This window comes from Pipistrellus hanaki (genome assembly GCF_964339955.1).
Source record: "Pipistrellus hanaki genome assembly, chromosome: 1".
NCBI lineage: Eukaryota > Metazoa > Chordata > Mammalia > Chiroptera > Vespertilionidae > Pipistrellus > Pipistrellus hanaki.
In genome coordinates this window covers 97887076-97913169 of record NC_140503.1, presented here as the reverse complement: position 1 = coordinate 97913169, position 26094 = coordinate 97887076, and the positions used below count along the sequence as shown (strand labels likewise).

At 45.2% G+C, this 26094-nt stretch overlaps 2 protein-coding genes across 3 annotated transcripts; one reads left to right on the top strand and one right to left on the bottom strand.

Annotated features, from left to right (window-relative positions):
* SCAMP5 (secretory carrier membrane protein 5) lies at window positions 1-25924 on the top strand. Of its 2 annotated transcripts, XM_084906657.1 has the most exons (8): window positions 1-139; window positions 9237-9321; window positions 17459-17500; window positions 18300-18428; window positions 21278-21434; window positions 22564-22665; window positions 23127-23244; window positions 23420-25924. In XM_084906657.1, the coding sequence occupies exons 3-8, from the start codon at window positions 17494-17496 to the stop codon at window positions 23612-23614; spliced, it is 708 nt and encodes a 235-aa protein (XP_084762783.1). In that variant the 5' UTR covers window positions 1-139; window positions 9237-9321; window positions 17459-17493; the 3' UTR covers window positions 23615-25924. The 2 variants fall into 2 exon arrangements, with proteins under 2 accessions (XP_084762783.1, XP_084762782.1); XM_084906656.1 differs by lacking the exon at window positions 9237-9321 and having other exon boundaries at window positions 11-139.
* Window positions 4708-6118, bottom strand: LOC311633420 (SERPINE1 mRNA-binding protein 1-like). The gene is given in 2 exon segments (XM_084906090.1): window positions 4708-5797; window positions 5800-6118. Coding segments are annotated over 2 exon segments (1272 nt in total). The 5' UTR covers window positions 6104-6118; the 3' UTR covers window positions 4708-4829.
* Window positions 25925-26094: the final 170 nt, after the last annotated feature.

Below are 26094 nucleotides of genomic sequence, written 5' to 3'. Positions count from 1 at the left end.
AGCTGCTGAGACCAGGGGCGGTGCGCGCTCCCTGCTCCCAGACCCGAGCGCCTGGAGGCGGGCTTGGCGCCGCATCGCCGGGAGCAGCGAAAGCCCTGGGCAGCGCCGTGGCCTTTCGGCCTCCGAGAGACAGCAGCGGGTGAGTCCGGGCCTGACGGCTCGGAGAAGGGCTTTTGCTGGGAAGCTGGGCGCAGGGCGAGGGGTGGGGTCATCCCTTCTCCACTTTGTACCCACTACGCTTCACCTTTGGATGCAGGAGGCTGGCCGAGATGCTGGAGAGGTGGAGAGTCGAGGTCACCTTTCCTGTTTGGAGCTCCGCATTCTCCCAGGCCTTCCAGCTCCCACCATCTCTATCCCTAGCTCCCTTAGAGGAAACCCGCATTCTTGGGTGACGTCAGACCTCTGGATTCTGGAGCCTGACTGGGCCTTGGGCCCTCCATTCTACCCCTCAGTTTTCTAGAAATCGGTGTTCTCTTTCCTGGGGATGGTGCACGCCATAGGGGATGGGGGCGACTGGAGGCGGGTAACTGTGGCATCCTTTGCGTCCTTCCTCACTAGAGGCGCGCCTGCTGATGGACCCAGGTTGCTACTCCCCCACCTCCACCCCACCCCCGCCTCCCAGTGCAACCGACCTTTGGACTGCAGGTCTTAGCCGCCTCAGGGTTTCGGCCGGGAAGGGGGTGGGCGGGGGCGGGGAGAAAGCAGGGAAGGGGGTGGTGAATGCAGTGGCTTGAGCCTGGGGTCCCCTGAGGTGGTGTGTTGGGTGTGCCGCATGTAGCTAATTCCAACGCTGGCTGGAGTCTGTCACGAGGATAAGGGTGAAGTATTTGGCAACCTATCCCTTCCCCTGCCTTCGAGAGCTCTTGGTCTGGGGGTTAGAGGAACCAAGTAGAGACTGAGAATTGCCCCAGCTTCCAGATGGGGCGTTTAGGAAGGGCCAGACAGACCTTACTGTGGACACAAGGAGAAAGAGCCAGCGAATAAGAGACTTCCTGGAGGGGGTGAGATTTGGATGGGAAGAGAAGGCATTCCTGGGGAATGGTATGAGCAAAGGCATAGAGATGGCAATTAAGCACAGTTGTTGGGGAGCCTGCCTGTGAGCCCTTGGGGTGGGGGAGTCTAAAGAATTTTGCAGTTACTGGCTCTGCCTCTGATGGTCAGAGCTTTTAAAGAGGGAGATGGTTCTTTCAGGGGCTGTACTGGCAGAAATGATTTTCTGGGGCTCTCCAGTCTTACTAGTTGAAATTTGATCTAGGTTTGGTGAACCTGAAGTCAAAGTCTTCAAAGCTGAGAGAGGAGTCTCACAGGTGAATGGGCCACAGAAAGAGGGTCTTCTTAGGTCTACAAGCCTATGGAGTCCTTTCCCTGGCTGACTAGCCATGTCTGAACAAGTTCATTCCTCTCTCTGGGCATCTTTTTTTTTGCCAGCACCTTTCTTTAGGGATGAAATAATAGGATTATTATTTCTGACCTCTCTTGAGGAAGCTGCTTGCTCTAAGTTAGAGCCTCCTTCCCAGTTCTTCTCCCTTTCCTTTTTCTCCTCTCTCTACCTCCCTCTCCCTGCTCCTCCTCACAACATTTCATTTAGGGGCTGAACTTCTTCCCTGCTGACGGCCTGGAGCCTGAAGGTTTCCTGGAGGTGTGGGACAGCAGGGTTGACAGAAGCTGTGGGCTTAGCGTGGTTGCGGCAGGGCATCAGTTGCTCCTCTCCCACCCTTTGGGAGGGTATCCAAGTCTTAAGCAGGAACACAGATTGACAGTGCTGTGTCTTGCCCTGTATTGGGTCCCTCCTGGAAACCCCACCCATGAGAGACTGAGGAAGAGATTGGATGAGAATGAGTGACCACTTGGTTCAGAATTAAAGCAGTAGGAAGTATAGCAGGGATATCTGAAAGGTTTCCCAGGAGAGGTAGGATGAGAAAATAATGGGACGTAGAGGAGCTAACAGAACTCTTATTTAGGGGCACTGAAAGCAGAGATAGACATGATCTCATGAATGAAGCTGGGTTGTGTGGGAAGCAGGTCAGCCTGTGGTAGAGAAGCAAAGGGTAGTGGGACAGGTTGGTAGCTGATTGACACAGGCCTTGAATGCTAGGCACAGGGTCAGTAGGGGCTACTAAAGAGTCATCACAGGATAGTGATAGCAATGCCAGGAGCGTGTTACTTTCTCAGCATGATTCATAGTTCTGAACTTCAGAGTTGGTGGTGGGATAAGGGGACCAGAGATTGAGTAAGAAGGGAAAACTTCCATGTTAGACTCTAGGCAGGCAGGAAGAAAATTACCATTTCTTTGCCAAGGATGAGGGGCTCTTGCGGGGAGGAGAGAGGGCTGGGCAGCAGGCAGCCTGGAACCAGCCCCAGGTGTCTGGCCTAATCTGAGTCCAGGCTTGAGTCTCTTCTCTTGGCCATGGTCCTCACTATCTCCACTGTGAGATCTATCCTCCCAGTTTCACAGTAAGAAATGGAATAATTATAATCTGGGTTTTAAAACAAAATCCAGGTAGTATTTGCGATCTTATTTTTTTTCTCAGGTTTTTTTCTTTTTCTTTTTTTTGCTATCTTGTTGATAACTAAGGTAGTTTATCCTTAGGTCTGTACTTTGGGGAGATATATATATATATATATATATATATACACACACACACAAATATATATATATATATCACCCTCAACCATCACCCAAAACATTTTTAGAAACAGAATTGCTACTTTTCTCATTTTGTAGTCAAGAAATTTGGTTTGCTGAGGCCACTCATTTCTCTCTCTGTTCCTGTCTTTCTGTCTCTCTGTCATTCTCTCTCCCTCCCTACCCCTCCCCCCACCCCCACACACACACTCACGTACACACTCACACTCTGAAATAACAGCAGAGGAACCTGGAGCCTTCCATTCTTGTGACCATAGCCTCCTGTAGCTCTCCCAAGCCCAAGTTCTTTCTGGGCTAACCTTCATATACAAATGAAGCAAATTTGCCCTGAGCTCTGGCTTTTCCCACTCTGTGTGATCCATACTTTGCTACACTGACTTCTCTGTAACCATGGGCACACCTTTGGAAGACAGCCTGGGACAAGGGACAGAGGTATGGTTGGAGCCAGGATTAGATTCTCCTCCTCTAAGTCTTCTAGAATCCAGTTATTACCCAGTTATCTCCTTGTCTCTCTGCCTTGTTGTGTGTTTTGTGTGTGTGTGTGTGTGTGTGTGTGTGTGTGGTTGGTTTTTTTTTTGTGTGTGTGTGTGTTTTGTATTTTTTTGAGGACTTCAGTGCTGGACAAGTCTCCCACTCCACATCCCATTGTCCCATGGGAGGTGATGCCTCTTCCTGCCACCCTTTCTGCCAGGCACTCCTGAGTGTGCTCATTATTGTCATGTGACTGCCTCTGAAATTTAAATTCCAGTATGCTCTGACCAAATTCCAACTTTTATTTTACCTAAAGGGACCCTAAAGAGACCTCTCACTCTCTGATACCTCCATTTTTCCTATATGATGAGCATCGCACCTTCTGTGTCTTATCTGGATTCCAGAGTCCAGGATTTTAACCATTCTGTGGCCCCTGCCCTCAACTAACCTGCCACTTTGCCTGTGTGTCCCAACCCGGCAGCAGAAGTCCCAATTCACAGACCAGAGCAGTTTGTTCTACTTCCGTGGAGGACCTCCAGCCTCAGCTGTCTCTCCACCATTTTTTAGAAATCATTTCCCTCATCACTGGGGACTCTTGAGAGAAAGGAGGAAGGTAGAGAGAATACTAGATGAAAGATAAAGCTATTTTTTTAGTGATTTAAGTAGGAGTCGGGAGGCAAAATGGAGAATACTCACTTACTGAGTGTTTGCAGTGATTCTCAACCTTTCTAATGCCTCAACCCTTTAACACAGTTCCTTATGTTGTGGTGATCCCCAACCATAAAATTATTTTCGTTGCTACTTCATAACTGTAATTTTGCTACTATTAATGAATCGTAATGTAAATATCTGTGTTTTACGATGGTCTTAGGCAGCCCAGCTAGTGGTTCTCAATCTGTTGAGCCTAAGACCATCGGAAAACACAGATATTTACATTATGATTCATTAACAGTAGCAAAATTACAGTTATGAAGTAGCAATGAAAATAATTTTATGGTTGGGGGTCACCACAACATGAGGAACTGTATTAAAGGGTGGCGGCATTAGGAAGGTTGAGAACCACTGGTTTAGAGTGTCAGGGGCCTGAAATTTAAGTCCAAATGTTGACCAATGGTATGGCCAAACAGTAACAAATTAAATAGCTACATATATGTAAGTCATAGCGTAGAGAAACTTTGCCAAATACACAGGATTTCCATGTTATTTAAATTTAGGTAGTAGTTCACTTTAGGTTCAAATCATTTGTCAATTAGTTAACTTATGATTTGTCAAATTTTGAAGGAAGATCTGATTTCCAGACATCCTCAAAGATCATGCTCCCTAACAATAGTGAACAGTAATTCTATTCTTTTTTTTTTTTTTTTTTTTTTTTAGTACACATGTTCACACCTATATTTCAAGTTTGGAAATGCATATTTGCAAGCAGCAATACAAAATATCCATGAAGTAATGCATAATCTCTGAAAATTATGAAAACATCCCTGCTACCAATACATTTCTAAATACAAAACTGACTACCATATTTGTTACTTCTGTGTAGCGAGAGAAGTTCATTTTCAAAACAGATAAAATTCAGTCTGTAGGTGTGAATGGTATGAATGACAGTCTTTTTTTTTTTCTTTTTTTCTTTTTTTTAATTTCTTAGACGGTTGGGATCCTTAAGCATGCAAAACCTCAGAGAAGTAGGGTCCACAAAGGAACCAGGGTTATCTTATGGCATCCAGTTAAGCCAGAGCTTAACTGGGTCATCTACATCAGGAGCAGACGCACTTGACTTGTCAGTCCTGCTGCCTCGGTTTGGACGTCCACCACGCCCACAGCCACCTCGCCCTCCCCTGCCACCACGTCCTGGGCGGCCAAGGTCTCCAAAATTGATCTCCAGCTGAGACGTTATATCATTTGCTGGCTTCCGGAAATGATGATCCATAACCGAATCTTCAGTGTGAGCCTCTTCACTCTTTGACTTATGAAGAACAAATCCCTTCTTCCACTGACCATCAGCACCTTCATTTGGTTTCCGTATATTAAATTCTACTTTTGCCCGGTCCTTATTTTGAATAGCTTTCCACTCATCCAAAGTCATTTCTTTTGGACCCTCTTCCTTTACTTCAACTTCGTTTTCCTTATTTTCAGTGTCTGCAACTGGATGTTCTTCACCTTCAGGTGTTTCCTCAGTCACATTTGGTTGCTCCAAGTTAGTTAATTCATCTTTGACAGTTCCCCAGTTGTGAAATCCGCTACCTCTATGTTTGTCCTCGTGCTTCAGGCCAGTTCTATCACTTCCACTATGCCTATCAAATTCATGTTTGCCACGAGAGTCAAATCCATCCCCTCGGCCCATTCCTCGTCCACGTCTGCCTCGACCTCTTCCAAGACCACCCCGGCCTCGGATAGGCCTGTCAATAATCGGTCTGTCAACTGAAAATTCTCCTCCTTCACCCTTTTCTTCAAGTGGCTTTTCAAATCGTCTTTCACGAGGTGGGCGCGGTTCTGGTCTCCTATCAATTATTTTCCCTTCACCCTGAAGTTGTTGATCAGGTCTTTTTCCAACACGTCTTATTCCTTCTTTCTTAAGCGCCACGGGCGGCTGCGTCTCCTCTTTCTTGTCAGCCAGGCCGACGTTGGACAGCAGCGGGTTCTTGCGTTCTTTCTGGGACTCTTTGCGCAGCTGTTTGCCGCATTGGAGTTGATCTGGGCCGCCGCCTGAGCTGCGCTCTTAGCCCCGGCGTCCCCAACACCGCCCCCGCCGGCTTCTTTTTTCTTGTTCTCTGCTGCCTTCAACACCTCGAAAGGGTCCGATTCGTCGTCAAATAACTGGTCGAATCGGTTGGTGACCACGCAACCGAAGCCTTCCTGTAAATGCCCAGGCATGATGGTGGCTCGGCGGCGCGTTCCTCCACGGATTGCAGCGGGCCGCGCCGAGCCAAGAGCGCCTGCTTCAGCTCTTCCCACAAGATACAGTAATTCTATTCTTACCACACGCATTACACATACTGTTTGGCCTATGAAACTATATCATATTAACTAAATGAAAGACATAGCACCTTTGGCTGAGGAGGACATAGTGGAGTTAATTAATAAAAGATGAACACCAAAATGTAACAGATTAATAAGAATACATCAGATGAGAAATAAATAAATAAATGATGAAATGTTAAGTCAGGCTCCCCTGTCTACGGCCATACCATCCTGAATGCGCCCGATCTTGTCTGATCTCGAAATGTTAAGTCAGCATGATTTTATGACTATTGCAAAAAAGTAAATAAAAATTTTGATTATTTTAAAAAAGAAAGAAATCCTTTCCCTCTTCCCAACAACTCCTAAGTTCCATTTCATGGGAGGAGTATTCCAAACTGGGCTACTGTTCCCAAACCCTTTATTTATGGGAAGGCTGGCTGGGGGTTTTGGGAGAAGTGGAACCATACCCATGTTTCTCCACTTCTTAAATCTCACCAGAAGGAAGGATCCTACTCTTAATATGGCTATTCTGTGCTATGGAAGCTGGCCCTCTGTCTCCTGAGAAACTAATGTTCATCAGCTGTTTTTCCTTCTAACTGTACCAGCTTATAAATAAGCTCATCTCCTATCTGGAAAACCTTTCTAACCCCATGTTCTCCACTAGTTGCTGCTGTTTTAAACCAGAGGCTTTGTCTTATTACAAAAATGATATATGACCATTGTAGAAATATTAGAAAAGAAAGATAAAAAATAAAGAAAACATAATCTTTTTAAAAATGTACTTTTTAAGTGATTTCAGAGAGGAAGGGAGAGGAAGAGAGATAGAAACATCAATTATAAGAGAGAATCATCAATTGACTGCCTCCTGCATGCCCCCTATTGGAGCTCAAGCCTGTGGCATGTGCCTTGACCCAGAATCAAACCAGCGACCTCTTGGTGCATGAGTCAGTGCTCACCCACTGAGCAACACAGGCCAGACTAAGGCTATATTTTTTAAAAGAAGAATAGAATTCTTCAGTGGCTGAAAGGACTCTGAGAATAAAGCTCAAATCCTGCCCATGGCCTTTAAGGCCTTGATGACCCCTCCCCCTCCCCCTTATCAACCCTATTTTTGCCTTTCTGTCCTTCCCACTTCTTGGCTCTACTTCTTTCTGTTCCTTGAATATACCAGGCTCTTGGTCTCCAGATCTTCACACCTGTTTTTCTGATTCTTTTTTTCCCTAGCCATCTCTTACTCAGCTCTAGGATTCACCTGTATGAAGCCTTCCATGGCTCCTCCAGAATAAGTCAGGGAGGTGCTCGGCTGTGTTCCTACAGCTTTTTGTACTTGCTCTCCCAGAGCACTTCTCAGGCTATGTTGTAATTGCTCATGAACTTAGCTGGACCTCTACTCTGACTTCCTCCTCTCAACTCCAATATGTCTCCAATATTACAGAAGAGGTGAAGCAGATACCTGGGACTCTCACTCTCCTTTCCGAGGCCTTAAGCCTGCCTGCATCAGCTTGCATCATGCTCTCCTTCCTTCCTTTTAGGACTGAGGCTTGTCTTACCTCCTTGCACTGGGTCCCATGCTTCTCCTCTTTGAAGGGTTAACGTCTGTCTGTTGTAATTGCAAATTTCCCCCTGGATCCTTCACATCTCTAGCTTATTTATTTCCATCTTAAACAGCCATCAGCCACATCTCTTCCTGGGCCCTATATCCCGCCTTGCTAGTGCCTTATCTCTCTCTATTCCCTTCCTGGGCATAGGCGGCCTTTTTCAAAGAGCTGTCTACACCTGCTTACCTGTTCGACTATAGATCTAATTTGGCTGCCACACCCATTCCCATCCTTCCAAAACAATTCTTTCTGGGATCACAGATGATTTGATGTTACTGAGTATAATGAACATTTTCAGCCCAGCCCTTTTCCTACTGTTGTATTTGTTCACTGTCTACTGACTTTGGAGATTCCACTCTCTTCTGCCTCATCAGTTGCTTCCTTTCATTCTTTGCCAGCTCATTCTCTTTTGTCTGACTTTTTTTTTTTCATTTATTTTTTCAAACAGGTAATAATTACATTCACATGATTCATAATTTGAAAAGATGTCTCAAATTTGATCAGTACTAAAATGAACATTTTGATATTTCAGAAAACATTTTAATGTCTGTGTCTTAAAAATTTTGACATTTTAAAATTATAATTTGGCAGTATTTCTTTTTGTGCATAAATAAAATTAACACTCTTAAATCCATGGTGTCTTGGGGTAGATAGTCTATAGATACATAGTAACAATTCTTTTCCCCACTTGCTCCACATCTATTCAGTTTCTCTGTCCTACCGGGAGCCACATTTCTCCCCCCCTTGATATCCTACTAGAAATTCTTTGGTTATATATTACCGAATACATATAGGGTGGGGCAAAAGTAGGTTTACAGTTATTCATATGGAAAATAACAATGATCTTAATATATAAAGAGGAAATATGCAAATTAGATTGGGACGCTGTAATGTGATGTCTGGACAGAGGAGGTTGCATCCGCAGGTGAGGCCCAGAGTGGAGACGGAGACGGAGACAGACGGGCCTGCCCAAGCCAGCAGGAGTGGACACAGGCAGGAGGGCCGGGGGACCTGGGGTTGGCGGAGCCACCGCCCGCGATGCCAGTCAGGCGTGGATCCCAGCAGCCCGCGCTGGCAGCCCATGGGGTGCCTCCTGGTGTGCTGGGCCTCTAGTCCTATATACGTAATATGCCAATGGCAGTGCGCTATGATGACTGATCAGTAGGAGGGTGGGGCAGCAGCTACATGCAGGGGAGAGCTGCGAGCTGCGGTGGGCAGAGCAGCCAGCTGAGGCAAGCGACAGTGAGCTACTCGAGCACAGATTTGTGTGCAGGGCCAGTAGTTAATAAATAATAGTGTAAGAATAAACTTAGTGTTTCTTATACACACAACTCTAAACCTACTTTTGTCCCACCATGTATGTGTATGTGTATGTGTGTGTGTGTATTTTCCCCCCTCAATATTTTATTTTGAAAAATTTTAAAGCTACAGAAATGTTTAAAAAACAGTGCAGTGAACACCTGTACTAAGGTATGTCACCTAGATTCATCAATTAATATTTTGTCACATTTGCTTTATCTATTTATCTTTTTTATTCTTTTTTTTTTTTTTTTTTTTTGCAGACCATTTGAAAGTAAATTGCAGACAAAACACTGTACCTGTAAATACTTCAGCATGTGTCTCCTAAGAACAAAGATATTCTCCTAGGTAACCACAACACCTAAGAAATTTAACATTGAATAATGATATCTACTATGCAATCTATTTTCAGATTTCTCTACTTGTCCTAAACATGTCCTTTAGAGCTGTGGTTTAAAATTCTAGGGTTCACTAAAAGATCATTCATTGCATTTGGCTATGTGTCTCAAGTCTTTTTTTAATTTAGATGAGGCCCCTACCAATTTTTTGTCTTTCATGACATTAACATATGTCTTAGAGAATTTTCCATAATCTGGATTTTTCAGGGTATTTTTTCATACTATTTTACAAGTAAACATTTTGGCAACAACACTACATAGATATTCTTGTGTCTTTCTGTGTGTCAGTAAATGCATGATGCCCTTTGGTCTTATTACCAGAAATGCTAAATTTAGTTACTTGATCTACCAGATCTTCTCATTAGTAAACTACTTTTTCTCTGTTGTGATTTATAACTAATCTATGGGGTGGTACTCAAACTGTGTGATTCTCTCTCTCTCTCTTTTTTTTTTTTTTTTTTTTAAATACATTTTATTGATTTTTTACAGAGAGGAAGGGAGAGGGATAGAGAGCTAGAAACATCGATGAGAGAAAAACATTGACCAGCTGCCTCCTGCACACCCCCTACCAGAGATGTGCTCAAAACCAAGATACATACATGCCTTTGACCGGAGTCAAACCTGGGACCCTTCAGTCCGCAGGCCAACGCTCTATCCACTGAGCCAAACTGGTTTTGGCTGATTCTCTTATTAAAAGCTATTGATCATCCTTGTTTGTATCAGTTCTTATACAAGGGCTGCAAATGGTGATTTTTAAAAAATTCTGATTCTTTCTATTATTAGAACTTTCCCTTTCTTCTCTCCCTTCTTTTGTATGTCACCCCAGACTTGTACATTATTTTCATTCAATGTGTTATAACTCACCCATGACTGAACATTATTCATATTTTTCAACTTTCATGAAGAAATATTAAAAAGGAACACTTTAAAAAATGTTTTTATTGATTACAGAGAGAGGAAGGGAGTGGTAGAGAGAGATAGAATCATCAGTGATGAGAGAGAATCATTGATTGGCTGCCTCCTGTGCACCCCCTACTGGAGATTGAGCCCAAAACACGGGCATGTGCCCTGATCAGGAATTAAACTGTCAATTCCTGGTTCATAAATCGACGCTTAACCACTGACCCACACTGGTCAGACCAAATACATACCATTTATTTATTTATTTTTCTTAAATAATGAGTAGGTATTTATTTATTTATTTATTTACTTACTTACTTATTTTTGTTAATCCTCATGCTGGGGTATTTTTCCATTGATCTTTTAGAGAGAATTGAAGAGAAAGGGAAAGACAGAGAGGAACATTGACATGAGAGAAACACATTGGTTGGTTGCCTCCTGCATGCGCCCAGCCAGGACCCGGGCTGGGTAGGACTCTATAACCAAGGTGTGTGCCCAGAGTCAAACCTGGGATCCTTTGGTCCAAAGGCCGATGCTCTATCCACTGAACCAACCCAGCTAGGGCCAAATACATATTTTAAATGAGACTTCTGACTTTTTGTTTAATTGACCAACTTTTGGTCCTACTGAAATAATAATATTAAATGTGAATTGCTTTATTGTGCAGTTACCATATACCCAAGTGAAAGGCTGCAGAAGGGGCACTCTTTATTTTATATAGTTTCACCCAGATTCACCAGTTGTGAACATATGTTACATTTGCTTTGATTCTGTCTATATCTATCTCTTTATCATTTCTTCTTTTATGAACTATTTGAAGTAACATCATGATACTTTCCCCCTAAACACTTGAACACATCTTTCCTAAGAACAGGGCATGTCCTACAACCTTGATACTATTATCCACCCTAGAAATGTAACATAGGCACAATATTATCTAGTTTAGAGCCTATATTCAAGTTTCCTTTGTTACTCCAGTGATTTTTTTCCCCCCTCAGTGATGTTCTTTATAGTATTTCCCTTAATCAAGGTTTATACATTGGTTTCCATTGCCATATACTTTTAGTGTCCATTAGTCCCTTATCTCTTAAAATTTATTTTTTTCTTTTCAGATATTGGCAATTTTTTAATAGTTCGGGTCAGTGTAGGTTTTAGAATGCTTCACAATTTGGGTTTTTCTGATTGTTCCTCATGATTAGATTCAGATTAAACATTTTGGGGCCTGAATACTACACAGGTGATGCTGTGCAGTCTCCCTGCATCACATTGAGCCATAGTGTCCATTTGTCTCATTATTGGTGAGGTTTGGTTTGATCATCTGCTTCTCTAGTTTTCTTCACAGGTAAGTGCCTGTTTCCTTTTGTAATTCAAAGATCTCTGGCCTAGTACTTTGAGACTCTGACTCTTTCCTAAACCCCGTGAAAGGTTTAGCATCTATTGATGATCCTTGCCTGATCAGCTGTTTCCTTAGTGATTACAAAATTGGGAGAGTCTTTTACATTCATAGCTAGCATTCTTCTGCAAAGAAGAGCTTTCTTTTTCCCTTTTCCCCTCTCCTTTAAAAATAAGAGTGTCACTTTGGACTCATAAATTATTTTTTAAAATTCAGTACATTATATTATTGTTAGTATTACTTTTGATACTCTTAATGGTCCCAAATTTAGCTGGTGATAGCCCCTTCAGACTGGTGTCCTTTTTACATGCCTCCATTCATTGAATAACTCATTTCTGGCACTACAAGATGTTCTAGGCTAACCTTGTATTTGTTTTGGTTTGGGACCAGCCATAGATATTTTTAAAGTCATACTGATACCTCCAATTCAAATCCAACATTACAGGGATCTTCTTTATCTTCCCACATTCTATATTCTGTCTTCATACTCTAACAGTGAAAACCCAGTTTCCCATTAACACACACTTACCACAGCTTTCTGCTATGGTACACATGACAGAGTTTCAGAATCACCACATCAGTACCAACAATAACAGAAAACTGTTAATATATAAGATATTTTTCCAGTGATTTTTGCCGTTGAGATATATCTCTCTGAGAGAACACAGAGTACTGTGACAAGTTACTTGGCTAATTTTTTTTTTCCCATGGTTGTGTCAACTTCATTTGTTTTTGTTTATTTCAACTTTAGGGTTTATTTCTGGTGTAAGATTTTTTTTTTAAATATATTTTTTATTGATTTTTTACAGAGAGGAGGAGAGAGGGATAGAGAGCTAGAAACGTCGATGAGAGAGAAAACATTGACCAGCTGCCTCTTGCACACCCCCTACCAGGGATGTGCCTGCTACCAAGGTACATGCCCTTGACCGGAATCAAACCTGGGACCTTTCAGTCCGCAGACTGACGCTCTACCACTGAGCCAAACCGGTTTCGGCTCTGGTGTAAGATTTTGAATATGTAAGACATATGTACAGAAGTATGTAAAAATCTTTACCTAGAGAAGTTTCATGACTCCTCCCAGCCCTTCCATCATATAGGTTACCGTGTCATTTGTTTCTTATTTATTCTTCCCATATTTCTTTTGCAAAAATAAGCTAATTAATATGCATTTTCTTCTTTCTCTTTATTTCTTACATAAAAGGTGGCATACTATTTATACTTGTCTATATTTTGTTTATTTATTTATTTATTTATTTAATATATTTTATTGATTTTTTACAGAGAGGAAGAGGGAGGGATAGAAAGTTAGAAACATCAATGAGAGAGAATCATCGACTAGCTGCCTCCTCCACACCCCCCACTGGAATGTGCCTGCAACCAAGGTACATGCCCTTGACCGGAATGAACCTGGGACCTTTCAGTCCGCAGGCCAACACTCTATCCACTGAGCCAAACCGGTTTTGGCTGTTTTTTTAATTTCTTAAAAAATTATTTATTTACCCTCCCATGAGGACATGTTTTTATTGGTTAGAGAGAGAGAAAAACATTGATGTGAAAACGAAACATTGATTGGTTGTCTCCCATACTTACCCCAGGGATCGAACCCTCAACCTAGATATGTGCCTTGACTTGACTGAAAATTGAACCCTCATCCTTTCAATGTATAGGATGACACTAACCAACTGAGCCACCTGACCAAGCACCCCCCCCTTTTTTAATGAATGGTAGCATATTATTTAGACTGTTCAACGTCTTACATTTTTTAAATGAGTGTAATTGTGGAGATCTTTCCATATCAGTATTTTAAAATAATTTTTAAAAAATATATTTTTATTGATTTTAGAAAGGAAGGGAGAGGGAGGGAGAGAGATATAGAAACATCAATGATGAAAGGGAATCATTGACTGGCTGCCCCTACATGTCCCTTACTGGGCATCGAGCCCATAACCCTGGCATATGCCCTTGACCAGAATCAAACCTGGGATCCTTCAGTCTGTAGGCTGATGCTTTATCCACTGAACCAAACTGGCTAGGGCCATATCAGTATTTTTTAAATAGTTGCAGAGCAGTCTATGGTATGGCTGTACCATTATTTAATCAGTCCCCTGTAAGAACGCACATTGTTTCTAATCTTTTGGTTTTACAAACAATGCTACAATTAATGCAGCTGTGTTAGGGCATCATTTCACTGTCATGCTTGTCTTTTTTTCCTTTTGTGGTAGATGTTTTGGGTTTTTATATCTGTATTAGAGGCCCAGTGCACAAAATTTGTGCACTTGGGGGATGTTCCTCAGCTCAGCCTGCACCCTCTTGCAGTCTGAGAGCTTTCAGTTGGGCATCCTTAGTGCTGCTGCACCCTCTCCCGCCACTGCCATTGTGCTTGCCAGTCGTGAGCCCGGTTTCTGGCTGAGTGGAGCTCTCCTGTGGGAGCACACTGATCACCAGGGGGCAGCTCCTGCGTTAAGTGTCTGCCCCTTGACTGTCAGTGCATGTCATAGTGCTTGGTCATTCCGCCATCTGGCCGAAACCAGCTCTCCCAAGGGGTCCCAGATTTTGAGGGCGCAGACCAGGCTGAGGGACCCCACCAGTGCACTATCAGGGCTGGGGAGGGACGTGGGAGGTTGGCCAGCTGGGAGGGACTGTATGAGGGCCCCAGGGCATGTTCAGCCCATCTCTCTCAGTCCCAATCGGCTAGACCCCAGCAACAAGCTAACCTATGGGTCAGAGCATCTGCCCCCTGGTGCAGGTTATAGCAACTGGTCAACCAGTCGACTGCCCACTGGTGGTCAGTGCATATCACAGTGAGCAGTTGAGCAGCCTTAGCATATCATTAACATATTACAGCCAACTGGATGATTGGACACTTAGCATATTAGGCTTTTATTTTGTTTTATTTTATTTATTTTATTTTATTTTCTAAAGTTTTACATATGTCTCCTTTTCCCCTAGTTAAACACCCCCCACATCCATTCCCACCCAGGCAAGCCCCCACCTTAGACTTTTATTTTTTATTTTTTTAAAATATATTTCTTGCCGAAACCAGTTTGGCTCAGTGGATAGAACGTCGGTCTGTGGACTAAAAGGTCCCAGGTTCGATTCTGGTCAAGGGCATGTACATTGGTTGTGGGCACATTCCCGGTGGGGGTGTGTGTGCAGGAGGCAGCTGGTCAATATTTCTCTCTCATCTATGTTTCTATTGTAGCTCTATCCCTCTCCCTTCTTCTCTGTAAAAAATCAATAAACTATATATTAAAAATATATTTATATTTCTTTATTGAATTCAGAGAGGAAAGGAGTAGAGAGAGAAACATCAATGATGAGAGAGAATCATTGATGAGAGAGAATCATTGGTCAGCTGCCTCCTGCACACCCTGTACTGGGGATTGAGTCCACAGCCCAGGCATGTGCCCTTGGCAGAATTGAACTTGGGACCCTTCAGTCTGTAGGATGACACTTTATCCACTGAGCCAAGCCGGCTAGGGCAGGCTTTTATTATATAGGATTTGATTTTATCACAAAGGGGCCACAAAAGATTATAATTGCCCAAACTTTTCATTGGATCCAGAGAAATATGACTGGAGCTCTAGGAGGGTTTTTCTTTTTTTAAAACAAACTTTTAGCCCTAGCTGGTTTGGCTCAGTGGATAGAGCGTCGGCCTGTGGACCAAAGAGTCCCAGGTTCGATTCTGGTCAAGGGCACATACCTTGGTTTCGGGCTCTTCCCCAGCCTGGCCCTGGTCAGGGTTAGGGCTCCTGCAGGAGGCAACCAATCGATGTGCTGCTTTCACATTGATGTTTCTCTGTCTTTCCCTCTCCTTCCACTCTTCCTAAATCAATGGAAAAAATATCCTTTGGTGAGAATTAACAACAACACACACAAATAAAAAATTAAAGCAAACTTTTAATTGAAATATAACAAATAGGAAAGTATACAAATTGTAATTGTATATTTGATGAATTTTCACAAAACCAACACCTCTTTGTAAGCAGCACCAAAACCATAGATTTGTTTTGTTTGTTTTTAAAGGTTATAGAAATCTCTATCCAACTTTTAAAATATATATATATATATATATACACATACATACACACACACACACATACATATATTTTATTTCAAAGAGGGAGGGAGAGGAAGAGACAGAGAAACATCAGTGATAAGAGAGAATCATTGATAGATTGCCTTTAGCACTCCCCACACCAGGGATTAAGCTTGCAATTTGGGCATGTGGGAATTGAACTGTGACCTCCTGGTTCATAGGTCAGTGCTCAATCACTGAGCCATACTGGTCAGGTTCTATCCAACTTTTAAATGTTGCATTGCCTTAGCGCTTGGTCATAGACCATTTTCTGATTTTGACGGTGCATGTAGCTCTACCAATTACTGTTTTAGTGCTCATTCACTTCCTTAGCCTTATGTATGTCTCAGTACAGGCCTCCTGCTGAAACTTCCAACTGGAATATCCCCATTGCCTACAAAGCAGTCTGTCTGGGGTCTCACAACACCTTGGACTTGGCAAGTCAGTGGCAGCTATTTGTCTTCCCCAGGATCCTGCATCTTCCCCAGGATTGCCTCCTATGATGCAGCTCTCTGTTAACAGGCCTCCTTCCCCCAGTGTTGAAGCTGGTAGAAAATCTTCTTCTTTTTATTTTTTGTTAATCCTCACTCGAGGATATTTTCCCATTGGTATTTAGAGAGAATGGAAGGAAGGGGGATAGACAGAGAGAAACATTGATGTGAGAGATACACATCGATTGGTTGCCTCCCACACATGCCCAGACCAGGGCCAGGGTTCGAGCCTGCAACCAAGGTATGTATCCTTGACCAAAATCAGACCCAGGACCCTTCAGTCCTCAGGCCAACACTCTATCCGCTGAGCCTAAGTGGCGAGGGCTGGCAGGAAATCTTGATGGCCTCTCTCCCCTCAATTCGCAAATCCATCTCAGGGCCCCTTCACACTTGCTCCTATGGGCCTCAAGTATCACCCCCTGCCCAGCTCATCTCTCCAGCCTCACACTCCTGCTGTTCCTCATTTGCACTCTACCTTGGCCTTCTTTCCTTTGTTTAAAAGTGAGAGATCCTGCATCAGGATCTCTGTGAGCTTTCCTCTCTGTCCAGAAGGCTGCCCTGCCCTGAGCAACTCCTCTGTGGTCTTCAGGTCACCTCTTACTGATTATATTTAATCTCTGACTCTCCAGACCAGGTTAGATCACTTTGATATATGCAGTGTATGTTTTCATAGCAGCCATCCTTCCCTTTTATATTATTTATTGCAGAGGTTATTGACTGTTTCATTCAAGGGCAGGGACTACATCTTTCTTATTCATGCTTTCCCCCCAGAGCCTGACAGATTATAATCCCCAATAAGTGAACAAATGACCAAAGGCAAAAGCAGGAGGGAGAGGAGCTCAGCCTATGACTGAGGCCAAGGGCTCTGCTGTGTTCAGTGTCAAGGAGTAGAATTTCCTTTTTCAGAAGTCTCTTACCCTTAGGCCCTTTCTGTCACTTGCCTTTCCCTTCAAGGCCCCTTTCTAGGTTTCTTTCCTACCCTTAGATAGGGTTTTCTGTGGTTAGACTTCGTGCCATGTGGCAAAGGGCAGAAATACCTGGAAGGAGGTAGCTGGTGGAATGATTGCTCTGTGAGGTGAGAGATGCCTCCATTGGGTTCATCCCACTGTGAGAGTGGGAACAGGGCCTTGCCCCAGGGAGCGGCCAGCTTAGCTGGGGCTGAGAGAAGGACCTCATTAGGATGGGCCATGATCCTCATTCTTCTCTGGCTTTTCTTTCCTTCTAGTTCAGAACAAAGAGCCTGGGCCAGCTGGTGCCATCATGGCAGGTAAGGAGAGGGCAGGCCATGTGGATAAAACATTCAAGTAAGCAGAGGGTGGTTGGACCTCTTCTTAGTCCCCTTATCTTCCCTAGTATTTGGAGGTCAGATTCTTTCTGTTCTTTTGTCCACAGGTTTCCCCTGGTTCCCCACTTGGGTCTGTCTATCGGTGACCCTGAACATGACACTGTATAGCCCTCTATCAGATCTCAGACCCTGGGGGACAGGGATCAAGCATCAGATCCCCTGGTCCTATTGGCCATTGGACTGATGAGTGGCATGGAGGGGTACTGTCCTTGTCCCCTCTGTAGCCATTGTTCTCCATTACTCTGAGACCTTGTCCTTCTAGTTTCTGAGTTGTTTGGTTTTCCAAGATTCAGGTACAGAATGCAAGAGCTGCAGGGAATTTTAGGGACTATTTAGCTCAACCCACTGGATAAACTGAGATCTGAAGAGGGGTGCTGACTGGCCCAAGAGCAGAATATTAGAGTTGAGGCTAGAACCCCCATTTCCAGACTAACCCTTCCTACTTCTGCCTGAAATGGCTCCCTGCTGAGAATGCTGAACCCCTGATTGACAGCATTTACTGTTTTTCTTCTGAGAGGCAGTGATACTACATTGAGGCTTTTGGTTACTTTGGGAATCTCACACATCCTGGAGAAGGCATGGATTGTTGGGTAAGGTTAGCAAAGTGGCCTGGGGTCACAGAGGCCTTCAGGGCAGCCTAGGCCAAGGAAAGCGTGATGATATTGAATTGTCGGGGAGGAGAACATTCAAGGTGATGTCATGTGATGTGCTTTACCCACAGAAAGAGTGAACAACTTCCCACCACTGCCCAAATTCATCCCACTGAAGCCATGTTTCTACCAAGACTTTGAGGCAGACATCCCTCCCCAGCACCTCAGCATGACCAAGCGCCTCTACTACCTCTGGATGTGTGAGTGCTATGGATGGGGGATCCAGGTGGGGCACTAGGGTGGGGTACCTGCAGGCTGGCTATCTTTTTAGCTCCACTTGCAGCATCTGCATGGGCCAATATTTCTCCACCCCCGTCCCATCCCACCCCCTCTCCCAAAAGGCTCCTTTCAAGGGCCCACTCCCCAGATGGGCCTCATTTTTCCTCAACCCCAAGATCTAGGCCTTTCCTCCCACCAATCCCCATCTCCCATTCACAGACCATTTGGACAAGGGTCTTTGTCTGTTGCTCTCCCTTTCCTTTCCCACTGGAGTAGTTTTCTAGGGAACCTCAGGATTCTGGATTAGAAAGGGTTCTCCCTTAAGCCTCATTTTTCTTGCTTCCTTGGAGATCAAGCTGGGCTGGTTGCTCTACTTTCCAGGCAACAGGTTTCTCATTTGTAGAAGAGGGTGTTGTCTTAGTGATTGCTGTAGTTCCACGTAGATAGAGCTCTGTATGGACTCTTAGAACTTCTAATGTTCTAAGACTTTGAGGTCAAGTATTTAAAGGTCCTAGTTTCTGATCTATGGCAGGTTGGTGGGAAAGGTATCATCTTAGGGAGATGAGACTTGGATGTGCTCAGGCTGGGTCACAGGTACCTTTCGGCATGTGCAAGGAGAGGAGTCTGGCTGTCCTATGCTGGGTACCAGTCTCAGGGAATGCCAGACATCGCAGGGTGACCTTAACCTGGGTCTGCAACAAGTGATGTTGCCTTGAGTCAGGCCTGTACTTAGCCACTTACTGTGGGGAGATGATTAATTGTGCCAGGGAAGTGATAAAGAATACTGTCTTTGCAACAGGTCCTTCATGGAATGGTAGAAAGAATATGAGGACAGACAAACTCAGTTTCAAGTCCTGGCTTAACCTTTGGGTGGCTCTGGGGTCATTTCCCCCCATGTAACATGAGAGAAAGAAGGGATGGGGCAGGTGTGGGTAGGTCTGTAGATGTTTTGAAGAGAATTTTCCCATTAAAATAGAATGTAGAAGTGGGATTAGGAAATTTGAGGAGACTGGGATTAGAATGACAGCATGTTTGTGGACACAGGATAGGGACACTATTCAAAATTTATTGGCCATGCATGGGTCCATTTGAGATTGATTGCCATGAATTTATAGTCCTATCAGGCCTTTGGGGTGGGGTCTCCTTTTTTTCCTAGTACCAGTCAGTTCAGGTCCAGATGGGAGTTGTGTTCATCCAGGGTGAGTGTGATCAGATGACAAGGCAGGGAGGGAATAAGAAAATGAGAAGTATGGCCTCTAAGCCAGATAAAGAGAGGAGTGGAGATAGAAAAAAGTTGATGGCTAGAGAGAAAGTAGCCAAGTCAATGGATATGAATTCCAAAGAACTGGTAGAATAATAACAGGAGATGCAACTAGACCAACTGAGCTAGAGAGAGATGGGACTGGGAAAAGAGGTGTAAACCACCATTAAAACAGGTTAAGGTCTAGTTTATGTAAAGAGCAAAAAAACACACCAAGGTTCCAGGAAATTTGGGGGCAGTAAACAGGAAAGGAGAAAATGCAGCTGAATGTATAGGAAGAAATATTCATTCTTATTATGAGGGACCCAAGATGGGTGTACCTGCAGAGTGTTGGTGTTGTCAGAGCAGACTTGGGGAGCATTTCACTCGACCCTGAGCTCTGAGAATTCTGTCCCTGAGAAGATCTCAATTAGGAGCTGGATTTAAGGGCTATAAATATCTTCCTAAGTCTTCTCTAGGCGTTTGCCAGATGCTTTGCTCCCAAAGAATGTATATAACCCTTGAGATGCTTAAGGGCTCTATTCAGAAGCCAGTATGGTAGATGCATGGGTATTTGAAGCTCCGTGTGAGCCCCTCTTCCATTGTTTATTCAGCAGGTCTTTGTAGAGCCGTAAGGATCCAGCCTAATGTTCCAGGAAGGGATTACCTTGTGTCAGGAGACTTGGGTGTGTGTTAATGCCAGCATCAGATGAGGAAGGAGTCTTTGAGATCCTGACTGGCTGTGACTCATTGATACTGTGATTCTGTGGTTCAGCTAAATTATGTGGGCACTGAGGAGGGGGAGCCTGGGTATTGCTCTTAGGGATCTTCTAGGTTGGTTGATGGGCTGGGATTTGTACTTGAGGAACCATAGAGCAACCCAGGTCTGTGAGAGATCAGAGGGATGGGAGATGAGGCTACAGTAGTGAAGGAAGGCTTCTTTGAGTGGGTAGCATGATAGTTGTCTAAAAAATGGATTAAAGACTGAGATTCCAGTCACTATTGCCTGCCCCATTAAGTACAGGGCAGATTATGCAGTGGCTTGAATAGATGTTTCCACAAGGCCTTTTACTTTCCCCTTTTTGTGCCCCTACCTTGCAAGAGAAGATGTAAGGTGGGTTTCCTATGCCTTGGATCTGGCCGGGTCAGGGCTGAGGTCGTTTATAAAAGGAAAAGTGCATTTCTACTACCCTGAGGCTTTGGAGCCCTTCAGTGAGGCTTGCTGGGCTGAAGCTCTGGATTCCTGCTCTGGAGACTCTTTGTTCTCTGGGTTTCTCAGATTCCCTAGAACTGGATATGGGGAGGGGTGGTCTGAGCTCTCAGACTTCTTTCTTACAGTCTGTACCTGTGTGTGTGTGTGTGTGTGTGTGTGTGTGTGTGTGTGTATGTGATGGGTGTGAATATGTATAAATGTGGTATGCATGTGTATTTGTGTGTCTGTATCTCTCTGTTTGCATGGGTTTGATTGTTATGTCTTGAGTTATGGATGTGTGTATCTGTCTGGGTGCTCATGTATCTCTGCATGGGCCTGGTGTTTGTGTTCATGTCTGGTGTATGTCTCTGTGTGTGCATGTGCTCCTGGGTCTGCAGTGAACAGCGTCACGCTGGCGGTGAACCTGGTGGGCTGTCTCGCATGGCTGATTGGAGGTGGGGGAGCCACCAACTTTGGCCTCGCCTTTCTCTGGCTCATCCTCTTCACACCCTGCTCCTACGTCTGCTGGTTTCGGCCCATTTACAAGGCCTTCAAGTAAGTGGTTGGTGCTGACCCCGGCTCCTAACCCTGCCTCTTTGCTTACCTTCCCCATCTCTTCTCTACATATTTTCTCACTTTTTTGTTTGTTTGTTTGTTTTGCCACTTCCCAAACTTACTTTCCCTATTCACCCTCAACTCAGACTGGCAGGTAAGATTTGGGCTTCCTGGGAGCTCTAGGCTGGGATGAGAGGGCCGGGAGTCAGAGCCTTCCTTTTAGTTCCTTTCTTCATCACTCTGCCCTTAGGTGTGGGCAACATAGAGTAGAGACCAGGCCTATTTTAGTTTTTCCTTCCCCAGGCAGCTGCATGTTAAATGTTGCCAATGGGGCTACCTGTCTTGGTGAAGATGCTCATCCTGTTCACATAGGGCGAGCTGATTTAGTGCCAAGTGAACCATCTATCCATGTACCAGTAGAACTAGCCATCCATATTCTAGTGATACTGTTTATGTGTTAATGAGGTCATCCAACTCTGTACCTAAGAGACAACACATCCAGGTATCAGTTGAGCTAGCTGTCTTGGTGCCCATGGATGTCTACTTTGTGTCAAATAGAATTTTCAATCTTTGTGCCAATTGGACTATTGTACCAACAAGGCTATCTGTCTTGGTGCCATTGTAGTATCCCCGGTGCCTCAAATGTCTTTGCCAACCAGACTATCTAACTATGTGCCAATTAAATTACTGTCTTGGTGCCAATAGGGTATTGATTTTAGTAGCAGTGGGACTTTCTATCTCTAAGCATATGGGATCATTCATCCATGTGCCAGTGGAGCTAGCAGTATTGGTGCCAATGGAATTGTCCATCCTCTTGACAATGTGTTATTTTTTCCAGCCACAATGGGCCCATCTATTTTTGTGCAAGTTGGGCCAAAAACCAATGTACCGGTGGGTAGTCCATTCATGAAGAGATGTCTCCCTATCTAATGCTGCACACACAGACCTAACATGGAATCCTGCAAAGATCCATAGTTAAACACTGTCCCATTTTGGCCTCTCATTTAAGGCTTTTGACTATCCTCTGACAATCGTGTACTCACTTAAACTTGGAAGGGCTTGGGGGCCTTGAAGGCAGGGAATCCCTGACCCTCTGCCCAGCTGATGGGAGCTATCTCCTTTGTTGCAGGACTGACAGCTCCTTTAGCTTCATGGCATTCTTCTTCACCTTCATGGCCCAGCTGGTCCTCAGCATCATCCAGGCTGTGGGCATCCCAGGCTGGGGCATCTGGTAAGAGATTGAGGTATCTGGGACTGACCCATGGCTAGTGTAGGTGGCACCTTGTTATGTCTTTTGCTTACCTCCATATGCTAAGCTGCCTGGCCTGGGAGGACACTATGAATTATAGAAAGTATGACAGGATTCAAGCTAGTGGAGTAGACAGTGCCATAGTATTTGAGGAGAAGAAGACCTTACAGTGGTTTCTGGGGGCTGAGGAGTGTCTAAAATCATGGGGGAACCCAAGGAAAGGAAGCATCATGTCTGAGGAGTTCATTTCCTGAGCCATGGGGAGGACTCTTTCTGAACCACTGACATAGGCCCTTTGGGTATAAATAAGATGGTTCCTTTGCACCCAATAATATGGTCCCTCCATGTAACAGTGAGACCGTCCCTTGCTCTAGTGCATAGTGGGATGGCTTTGGGTACCCCTCACCGTGCTGGGTAGCCTCACAGCTGGCCTCTTCCTACAGCGGCTGGATTGCCACCATCTCCTTCTTTGGAACAAACATTGGCTCAGCGGTCGTGATGCTCATTCCCACCATCATGTTCACAGTTGTGGCTGTCTTTTCCTTCATTGCCCTCAGCATGGTACGTGGTTACCTCAAGGGTGAGAGGGGGGTGGCTTTGGAAAGGGGCTATGACCCAGAAGTCTCCTCAGGGACTAACTGGAATGGATTGGTGGACTTTGCTTCTGATGCACAGAGCACAGGTGGGAGGGGGGACTAGCTTTGATTAACTCTTCCTTGTGCTCCTCCTCCTCCAGGTTCATAAATTCTACCGGGGCAGTGGCGGAAGTTTCAGCAAAGCTCAGGAGGAGTGGACCACGGGGGCATGGAAGAACCCACACGTGCAACAAGCAGCCCAGAATGCAGCCATGGGGGCGGCCCAGGGTGCCATGAATCAACCGCAGACTCAATATTCTGCCACCCCCAACTACACATATTCTAATGAGATGTGAGCCAGCCAAACCTACTGGGAGGCAGGGCTGGAGGATGATGGGATGGGACTCAAGTCACATAATCTGTTGTGGTGACCAAGCAGGGTTCTTCATTTCCTTTTCTCCTTCCCCTTTTCTCCTTTCCTTTGTACAAAGAAAAGAAAAAAAAAGATTATATATATATCCCCTGTCCCTTTGGATTTTGCTCTGAGCATTCTGAGAGCTATAGGCTGCACATGGAGCTGCCCATGTTGCGGTAGTAGTTGTGTCCATGTCCCATGTAAAGTAGTGTGCAGTGGAAGTTTCTGTTGTGGTGTTAGATGTATGTTTAGAACTAAATCAGCCCCCCACCTTCCATCTGGCTACTCCCTCTGACTTTGGCCCAAGGACCCCTCATGGGACAGGAGGCATAGCAGCTAGAGTCTGTCCACCCCCAAACCCTCCACACCACCCCAGGGTTATGAGTTGAAAATGTTTCCACTTTTGGTTTTATTGGGAAGTGATACTATTTAGCATTCACGGTAGTGGTGGTAGTGAGTGGGAGAGTGGGGCAGGTTGCGGATCTTTCCTTGCTCCTAATTTGAGTTCCCTTCCGCTCCTCTCTTTCTGCTATCACATTCCCTGTGGTCTATTCTCTTGCCCAGGATTTTTCTCTTCTCCATGTGGCTTTTCTTTGGCTTCCCCAGTGCTGAGTGTCGCAATAGTATCTGATCCTGAGACTGAACCCCTTCCCAGATCAAAGAAGCAGATAGGAATGCTGAGCCTTAGGCCTGATGTGGGAGGGCACACTGATGCAGAGCCCTTTGGACACCTGACTCCCAGGGAATGGCATTGCAGGGTCCTCTTTTTCCTATCCTGCTTCCCCTGCTTCTCTTCCAAGAGACACCTCCAGCTCCTCTGCCTAAGGCTCTAAATCCCAAGCTGCTGTGGCCTGATGCCGCCATCCTATCCTGCCTTCTCTGAAGAACTGGGTGATATCCAGGCAAAGGTACAGCTGAAGTAGAGGACATGTAAATAATTATTGTTTCCTGGGTGAGGTCTGGCTGGTTCAAGCCAGGAGGTATTAGGTGTCTCTGAGTGACCGACCATTGGATTCCTGGCAGTAGTAGCTATTCTGTGAGGTTCTGGTAGAAGGGATAGGCTCAGAGGAGAGGGCAGGCATGGCCCATTGAGAGGGCTGCATGACTCTCCTTTGCCAGCTTGGTCATGGCAGTTCTGGGCACTTGAACTTAGGGCCCAGGAAGAAGCAAAGGGCCAATCTTTTCAGGTTAGTATTGGTGGGAAGGGAGCCTCTCTGGCTTTTGTTTGTTTTTTCACATCAAGATAACTTGCTACCTTCTGCCTACTGGCCTTGGTTCTTGGCCCTTCTTCACCCTTCAGACTCCTTTCTCTTCCAGGACAATGATTTCAGGGTTATAGGGCTATTCTACTCCAAGCATTATGGGAATGTTGCTGGTAAAGACCCTAGCTCTCTGAGGCCTGGAGGGGAGTGGATTCTCACTCAAGGAGTAGCTGCTCATTTCCCACACTCCCTTCTCCTACCTGGGTATTTGGCCTGAAGAACCAAACCCTGCTTGGCCACTGCAGACTGGCTCCAGCTTGGAACCCAACACCTGGGCTTCCAGTTACAATCCTGAGCTTTGAGCTCCAGGTACTTCGTTTTCCTAAAACTGAGCCAGGGCCTCTGGGAAGTTCTCTTTCTCATGGTCCCTTAGGCTTGGGCCAGAGTGTGATTGGCTCTCTCCTCTACCACTTTCTCTCCAAAAAGCATTTGTTACAGCCCATAGTACACTACATCTAGGTTCAAGCCCAGACCTCTGGCTCCCTTTCTCTAAGTCTCTGTGGTAGCTCCAGAAGGCCTGTGGTTCAGCTACAAGCCAAGGATCCAGGACCTGCTGGTTACCACCTCTAGTCAATGTCCTTCTCTTCCTGCCTTTCCTATGTCCTGGCCCAAGACCTATGTGACCATGCCTGACTGCCCTTGGGAAGGCCTGCTACTTGTGTGTGGCTGAGCTTGTCCAGGCCCTCGGATGCTGCATCTCCAGGCAGCTATGCACTTTCTGGTGAAGGTTCTAGTATGCAAAGTGGGGGCTGGGCACAGATTCATCTCTGCAGGATTGTCGGGGGGGGGGGGGGGGGGGGGGCGGGGAGCAGGGGGGAGGAAAGCCCAGATCAGTTTTTTGAATCCTCAGGTTTGCAGCCAGTGACCTGTTTTTGTAGTCTTATTTCTGGGAGACATAGACCATTCTCCATCTGGCAGTTGACCTGCTTGAGCCAGTGTCTGTGGTAACTGAATGAACCATAATAAATGGGAACATTTGGCCCTGTGTATCCTGCTGTGTCATGTGTTTTCATCTGGGCTTGTGTGGAGCCTCACCTGTGGGCTGTGGGGTGTGGAGGTAGGGTGGTCGCAGGAGGAAGTAGAAGGCTGGATTAGCGGCGGAGAGGTGGTTTGGTCCAGATAGTTCCTGCAGGTAAGGGCAGGGGAAGAGCACAGAGGG

Coding starts and splice junctions, on each gene's coding strand:
- SCAMP5 (XM_084906657.1), top strand. Junction 21,435..22,563: donor CCCATTTACAAGGCCTTCAA/GTAAGTGGTTGG, acceptor CCTTTGTTGCAG/GACTGACAGCTCCTTTAGCT. Junction 22,666..23,126: donor ATCCCAGGCTGGGGCATCTG/GTAAGAGATTGA, acceptor CTCTTCCTACAG/CGGCTGGATTGCCACCATCT.